The sequence below is a fragment of the Erinaceus europaeus genome, chromosome 16 (assembly GCF_950295315.1).
Source record: "Erinaceus europaeus chromosome 16, mEriEur2.1, whole genome shotgun sequence".
Lineage (NCBI taxonomy): Eukaryota > Metazoa > Chordata > Mammalia > Eulipotyphla > Erinaceidae > Erinaceus > Erinaceus europaeus.
The window spans coordinates 25,596,242-25,604,692 of record NC_080177.1 but is presented as its reverse complement, the minus strand read 5'-3'; the positions used below and the strand labels follow the sequence as shown (position 1 = coordinate 25,604,692).

General features: G+C 43.0%; 1 protein-coding gene across 1 annotated transcript; it reads left to right on the top strand.

Moving 5' to 3' along the window:
• Positions 1-206: 206 nt before the first annotated feature.
• Positions 207-2,168, top strand: LOC103115955 (broad substrate specificity ATP-binding cassette transporter ABCG2-like). Its single transcript, XM_060174134.1, has one exon. The coding sequence runs from the start codon at positions 207-209 to the stop codon at positions 2,166-2,168; it is 1,962 nt and encodes a 653-aa protein (XP_060030117.1).
• The last annotated feature ends 6,283 nt before the right edge of the window (positions 2,169-8,451 follow it).

Here is an 8,451-nt window from a genome sequence, read left to right as displayed (position 1 = left end):
AATTCCTTACAATAAATCTCTTTGCATTTATCTACTATTCCTTTGTTTGGAGAACCCAGATGAATACAGACCTACAAAAATGTTTTGATTTCTTTTAAACTAAGGAGATGAATCCTCCTGGAATTTACCTTCTTAAAGAAAAGAAGAGGATTCTGCAGGCAGAGAGTGCTGTGGGCACTCAAGGAGTGGCAACAGAAACTCTTCAGATGTCTTCCAGTAGTGACCAAGTTGTTATCACAATGCCACAAAGCAACGGCCTCCCCACGGTGACTCTCAACAACCTTAATACTTTTACTAAGGGGTCTATGCTAAGTTTTCATAACATATGCTACAGGGTGAAAGTGAAGTGCGGCTCTCTCCTTGATGGAAGCACATGGGAGAAAGAAATACTCAAGAATGTCAATGGGATCATGGGACCTGGCCTCAATGCCATTCTGGGACCCACAGGTGGAGGCAAATCTTCCTTGTTGGATGTTCTAGCTGCAAGGAAAGATCCACAGGGATTATCTGGGGATGTTTTGATAAATGGAAAACCTCGCCCTGCCAATTTCAAATGCATTTCCGGTTATGTGGTACAGGATGACGTGGTGATGGGAACGCTGACCGTGAGAGAAAACCTACAGTTCTCAGCAGCGCTGCGGCTCCCTGAGACCATGACCATGGGCGAAAAAAATCAAAGGGTCTGCCAGATCCTTCAAGAGTTGGGTCTGGATAACGTGGCAGATTCCAAAGTTGGGACTCAGTTTACCCGTGGTGTGTCTGGAGGAGAGAGAAAAAGGACTAGCATTGGGATGGAGCTTATTACTGACCCATCCATCTTGTTCCTTGATGAGCCCACCACTGGCTTAGATTCAAGCACAGCAAATGCTGTCCTTTTGCTCCTGAAGAGGATGTCGAAGCAAGGGAGGACCATCATCTTCTCTATCCATCAGCCTCGCTATTCCATCTTCCGGCTGTTTGATAGCCTCACCTTATTGGCCTCTGGAAGACTGGTGTTCCATGGGCCGGCTCAGGAGGCCTTGGGGTACTTTGAATCTGCTGGTTACCAGTGTGAGGCCTATAATAACCCTGCAGACTTCTTCCTGGACGTCATCAATGGAGACTCCTCTGCTGTGATATTAAACAGAGACAATGAAAGTGATGAAACCAGGGGCATCATGGAGCCCACCCAAATAGAGACTCTATGCATAGAAAAATTAGCTGAGTTGTATGTCAACTCCACCTTTTTCAGAGAGACGAACATTGTATTAAGTCATCTCTCAGTCGTCCTAAAACAGAAGAGCCCAACTTCTGAAGAGATCACCTATGCCACCTCCTTCTGTCACCAACTTAGATGGATTTCCAAGCGTTCATTCAAAAACTTGCTGGGTAACCCCCAGGCTTCCATAGCTCAGATCATTATAACTGTTATCCTGGGACTACTTGTGGGTGCCATCTTCTATGATCTAAAAAACGACCCTGCAGGCATCCAGAATAGAGCTGGGGTGCTCTTCTTCCTGACCACCAACCAGTGTTTCAGCAGTGTATCTGCCGTGGAGCTCTTCGTGGTCGAAAAGAAGCTCTTCATCCACGAGTACATCAGTGGATACTACAGAGTGTCCTCATATTTCTTCGGGAAACTGTTATCAGATCTGCTACCCATGAGGATGTTACCTAGTGTTATATTTACTTGTATAACATACTTCTTGTTAGGATTAAAGCCACTGGCAGCCTCTTTCTTCATCATGATGTTCACCCTCGTGCTGGTGGCATACACGGCCAGTTCGATGGCCCTGGCCATAGCAGCAGGTCAGAGTGTGGTGTCCATAGCCACGCTTCTCATGACCATTTCTTTTGTGTTCATGATGATACTTTCAGGGCTGTTGGTGAATCTCCGAACTGTTGTGCCTTGGTTCTCTTGGATTCAGTACCTTAGCATTCCTCATTATGGCTATGTGGCTTTGCAGCATAATGAATTTCTGGGACAGAACTTTTGCCCAGGAGTCAACGTAACCATAAACAATAGCTGTAGCTATGCAACATGTACTGGTGAAGAATTTTTGATAAACCAGGGCATTGATATTTCCCCGTGGGGCTTGTGGAAGAACCACGTCGCCTTGGCGTGCATGATCATTATCTTCCTCACAATTGCTTACTTAAAACTGCTGTTTCTGAAAAAGTTCTCCTAAGTTTTACATGATGTACTCTTGATTTCTTTTAAGTTAAAAAGAGGAGATGAAAATAGTAAAAATTAATATTGTAGGTGACTCAGTTTTCTAATGTCATAAACTAGCGTTAATTCAACAAAAAAATAAATTAAAAATGACTTAAGGCTGGTTTATGTTATCTTTATACCAACATGATTGTGGTCATCAAATGTAATTTTAAATATATTTCTATGGAGGGATGAGGCTACAAAGGCCCAAGTGTCAAAAGTCACAAAAATCATCATGTGGTCCTGCTAATGCTTTGTTAATAGCTTATCCCTCATGGTTTGGAGTCCATTTATCTGGGAGCCAATGTTTAGCCACCTTTAACTTCAGTGAGTGACCAGGATGATGTTCTATGATCTTGCACTAACCTTGAAGAAGAGGTTATTTTTGGTGAGAAGCTGTGCTCTCTGAATTGTAACTCTGTGTGTAGTGGGGAAGGAATCCAGCAGCATTGAAGGCAGAGTAACCCAGTACCAGGTAGCTGAGAGTGAGTTTCTTTTTGGAAAGATAGTGATTATGGGGTGGGGGTCGACAGCGTAATGGTTATGCAGACGGACACTCATGCCTGAGGCTCTGAAGTCCCAAATTCAATCCCACATATCACCATAAGCCAGAGTTAAGCAGTGCTCTGGTAAAAAATAAATAAATAAATAATAAAAAATGTGTATAATGGAGAGAGAGAGAGAGATTATTAAGGGGATATCCGCCCTGCCCCCACTACAGTTTTCCTCTGTGTTATGCTTCTTATCTAGTTAAATTGACCTCTCTCTCATAGACAGGGACCAAATATTTAGTGAGCCTACTTGATATGGCAGATAATGCTCAGAAAAAAGATAAACAACTAGATGCTTACAGCCTTTGAAGGCAAATGGTTTTATAAACAAAATGAGGACCCATTTTAACTCTGCCTGTATGAGTAAGGCTTTCCAGAGGAGGGGACACTTGAGCTGGGACTGAGAGGATGACTAGGATATATATATTATATTATATTATATATATATATATAATTATATATATATATATAATTATATATATATATATAATTTTATCAGTGATTTAATATTGATTTCTAAAATTATGAGATGATGGGTATAATTGTACACTGTCCCCACCACCAGATCTCCATGTCCCCCATTCACTCCATTGGAAAATGCAGTAGTTCTCTCAAGATAGATGTGGGTTGACTGCTATTTCTATAACTAGCTATATTTATATATTTGCCCATTTTTTCTATGGTCCTGCCTTCTCTTCCTTTCTAATTCACACCTGCATCTACTACTAGTTCTGAATGTTCTTCCTTTTTTTCCTCTTCTTTCTCCAGGTCCTGATGGAATTGGAGTTCAGAGCCCTCGGCTCATCTTCCCCTAACATTTCTCCCCCTCTGGGAGCATGGACCAAAATTCTTTATGGAGTTCAGAAGGTTAAAGATCTGGCTTCTGTAATTGCTTCTCTCTAGACATGGGCATTGGTGGGTTGATCTCTACCCCCAGCCTATTTCTATCTTTCCCTAGTGGGGTAGGGCTCTGGAGAGGCGAGGCTCTAGGACACATTGATGAGGTCATCTGCCCAGAGAAGTCAAGATGGAATCATAGTAGCATTTGCAACTTGGTGGCTGAAAGGCAGTAAAATGTAAAACAGGACAAAATGTTTAATAAATGGGAACCAAAATGTAGGAATAGAGCAGGATGACTATGATTTTAACTACCGGTATAGCCTAAGGGAAAAGGGAGGATGAACATATCTCCTTCTAATCTCTCACAAAGAAGAATTTGTTTGCAATCATCAAAAAGATGCTAGAACCAACAAAAGTTAACGTCACACAAGTTCTGCAAATTGTGGGCCAACATGTGCAACTCTGTTCTGTGACATTGAGAAATGATTTCTCACAGTCAAAATAAATAAACAAATAAACAGAAAGAAATGAACATTAAAAGCATCTGTCACAGAACATCTGCCAGTATCATGCAGTATGTGCCCTGCAATCCTATTTATTTCTTTATAATTTATTATTATTTTTCTTTTTACCAGAGCACTGCTCAGCTCTGATTTATGATGGTGCAAGGGAAGGAACCTGTAGAGCCCCAGGCATGAGAGTCTCTGCATAACCATTATGTTGTCTGCCTCGCCCCCTTCAATCCTTTTAACTTTGCAGTGTGACTAAAAAGAAGGCCATTCCAATCAGACAGCATGGCACAGGCAAAGGAAGGAATGCTACTGTTCTGGGGATGGCAGTTGGCCTGTCAGGTCACAAATGAAGGTACAAGAATGGCATGGCCCTAATCAAACCCCTTAACTTTAACTGAGGAAAAAGTTAAGAAAAAGAGTAGCCTTGCCTTTTGTGGGAGGGTGGTCTCTTAATGATGAGAATATATAGACTTTTGGGGATCCAGTTAATAACACCCTAAATATTTTAGGGCTATCTGACTTCATATGGTGTAAATATATGTTTGTTCTTTGTCCCTGGTTCCTAGTACAGAGTTCTTAAAATCCTTGGGATTTCCTGAGTGATAAGAGTCTTTTGTTACTTTAATTTTTAAAAAAATTATCTTTACTTACTTATTGGATAGAGACAGCCAGAAATTGAGAGGGAAGGAGGTGGTACAGAGGGAGAGAGACAGAGAGACACCTGCAACACTGCTTTACCACTCAGAAGGACTCTCCCCCTGCATGTGGGAGCCAGGGGCTCGAATCCTGGCCCTTGAGCATTGTAACATGTGTATTCAACCAGGTACCACCACCTAGCAACTCCCTTTTGTTATTATTTTTTTTTCCATTTTGTTGCCCTTGTTGTTGGATAAGACAGAGAGAAATCAAGAAATGAGAGGAAGACAGAGGGGGATAGAGGGATAGACACCTGCAGATCTGTTTCACTGCTTGTGAGGCAACCCCACTGCAGGTGGGAAGCTGGGGGTGGGGTGGGAGAGTGGAAGGGCTCAAACCAGGATCCTTGTGCAGCCCCAAAGCAGGTGTGGGGGGGTGGCCCCAAGCCCTGGCGCTTTGCACCTTGTGCACTTGGCCCACTGAGCTACCACCCGCCCCCTCCCCCTTTTGTTATTCTTAATGAGTCCTTTGAACACATCAGTTCATGTTAATGAGGTATCCTAGGTAGGTCTGGATTTTGACTGATAAAGACAACGGTTTGAGGGTGGGTATTTTCAGACCCACTCCCAGTTTCCAAGGAGAGAAGCAAAGTGGAACTGGAGGGTGAGTGATAAAAATTCTTGGACAAGGAGATCACAGTTAGTTTCCAAGTCCCTATATCAAGGTGTGTGTGTGTGTGTGTGTGTGTGTGTGTGTGTGTGTGTGTGTGTGTGTGTGTATGTGTTCTGAAAGGCCATAGGACATCCACACTTCTATTTCCATAGTTTGTCCCATGCCTTCTATTTGGCTGTTCTGGAGTTGTATCCTTATAGTCAATCTGGCAAGACAGCACAGTTGGGAAGGTGCCTGCTTTGCCATACTTGAGCCCCGTTTTTAAGTCCACCCACACCTCACTGTACTTTGGTACTGTGGTGTCTTTCTCTCCCTCACCCTTACCTTGTCTCTATCTCTTCCTATCTGAAAAATAAAGTCAGCCCCAAGCAGTAAAGCCCAGATGATGATAACAACCAAAGTCATTAAATAAATAGAGTACTTTCTTGAGTTCTTTGGGTGATCCTACTGAATTATTGAAAACAAGAAAACTTCACAGGAAAAACAAGATCTTCTGTTTTGCTCTTTCTTTCTTTTCTTTGCATTCCCCCCCCCCCCCCCCCAGAACATTGCTCGATTTTGCCTTATGGTGGTGCTGGGAATTGAACCTGGGACTTTGGAGCCTCAGGCACGGAAGTCCTCTGCATAACCATGATGGGTTTCGCCATCCCCCTTTTCTGCTCATTTTAATAGCAAACTGTGAGGCCCAGATAGAGGTACTGAGGTTTACAAATTTCCCCTGGTCCCAGTTCTTTCTGCCACTGGAATGATACAAGGGGAGGGGTCTGGAGGCTTCATGACCAACAAACTCACTATAGGTAGATTCTTTTGGAAGTATTTAGAAAAGAACCTCAGGTTCCAGTCTGACTCTTCCCTCAGATGTCCTCTGTTCTTTGGGACAAATTTCTCTTATTTTGGCTTTTAGCTTCTCCATTTGTGAAATGAGGGGGGAACAGGATCTGATGATTGCTAAGATTTCCGTTAGAGAGTAAGATTTTATGGCTCTAACTCAAGGAGGGTGCCTCAGAGATTGCTACACAGAGTAAGACTGGAAACAGGACTGTATCCCACTGGACAACATTGAGTATTGAGGGAAGGAATTCTTCAGGGAAGCAGCCTCTAAATTACTCCTGCACCACCCTTGAACCAGCTGTCCTCTGTGGAACCAAGATTAAAGAAACAGAGCCAGGATGCTAGTTTCCAGGTGAGCAGAAGCCAAGCACCGAGTAATTAGGACAATGTTCTGTCAAGCACCCTGCCCTTTACCATCCTGGCTCCTCCTCAGCTTCTTTGTACGAGGGGCACCACTGCCCACCACATTTTCATGGGCCTGCTCATTTGACGAACCATCAAAACACTGACAGCTCATATGACAAGTAGACTCACAATTCAGAAACATGCCTGCTGACTTGAGAGTTGGGTTGAAGTTAATGAGATAATGCTTAATAGGGAGAAATGAGACTCTCAAGCTCAGATGCAAAAGGCAGACAAACAAGCGAACACAACTGGATCAGGAGTTGGTCAACTGTATCTTGTGCTTCCATTCCAGTTTGCTGCCTGTTTTAGTAAAATTAGGTTTTACTGGAATACAGCCACATTCATTTGTTTATATGCTGCTTTCTGGCTTGCAGAGTCGAGTAGTTCCACAAAATCTAAGATGTTTGCTGTTTGGCTGGACTCTAACCTAGGCAAGGAAGTCCAGAGGAGGAGCAGCTCAAGTAAACAGGTTAAAAAAAAAAGTGGGGGGTCGGGCGGTGGCGCAGTGGGTTAAACGCATATGGGGCTTAAAGATCCCAGTTCGAGCCCCCGGCTCCCCACCAGCAGGGGAGTCGCTTCACAGGCAGTGAAGCAGGTCTGCAGGTGTCTATCTTTCTCTCCCCCTCTTTGTCTTCCCCTCCTCTCTCCATTTCTCTCTGTCCTATCCAACAACGAACAACATCAACAATGGCAATAATAATAACCACAATGAGGCTACAACAACAAGGGCAACAAAAGGGGGAAAAATGGCCTCCAGGAGCGGTGGATTCATGGTGCAGGCAACGAGCCCAGCAATAACCCTGGAGGAAAAAAAAAAAAGTATGATTACTTAGTCTGTAATAGCAGCATTATTAGGGCCATTGTCATCAAAACTGCTTGGTACTGTATCATGAATAGACATACTGACCAGTGGAATAGAATTTGAGCCCAGAAGTAAGCCCCCACACCTATGGACATCTAATCTTTGACAAAGGTGCCCAGACTATTTAATGGGGAAAGCAGAGTCTCTTCAACAAATGGTGTTGGAAACAATGAGTTGAAACATGCAGAAGAATGAAACTGAACCACTATATTTCACCAAATACAAAAGTAAATTCCAAGTGGATCAAGGACTTGGATGTTAGACCACAAACTATCAGATACTTAGAGGAAAATATTGGCAGAACTCTTTTCCGCATAAATTTTAAAGACATCTTCAATGAAACGAATCCAATTACAAAGAAGACTAAGACAAGCATAAACTTATGGGACTACATCAAATTAATAAGCTTCTGCACAGCTAAAGAAACTACTACCCAAACAAAGAGACCCCTCACAGAATGGGAGAAGATCTCTACATGCCATACATCAGACAAGAGGCTAATAACCAGAATATATAAGGAACTTGCAAATCTCAACAACAAGAAAACTAATAACCCCAATCAAAAATGGGGGAGGACATGAACAGAATATTCCCCACAGAAGAGATACAAAAGGCTGAGAAACACATGAAAAAATGCTCCAAGTCTCTGATTGTCAGAGAAATGCAAATAAAGACAACAATGAGATACCACTTCACTCCTGTGAGAATGTCATACATCAGAAAAGGTAACAGCAGCAAATGCTGGAGAGGGTGTGGGGTCAAAGGAACCCTCCTGCACTGCTGGTGGGAATGTAAATTGGTCCAACCTCTGTGGAGAACAGTCTGGAGAATTCTCACAAGTCTAGAAATGGACCTACCCTATGACCCTGCAATTCCTCTCCTGGGGATAGATCCTAAGGAACCCAACACATCCATCCAAAAAGATCTGTGTACACATATGTTCTTGGC

Bases quoted from the DNA above. Each gene is read 5' to 3' on its own strand.
- LOC103115955 (XM_060174134.1), top strand. From the start codon at position 207: ATGTCTTCCAGTAGTGACCAAGTTGTTATCACAATGCCACAAAGCAAC.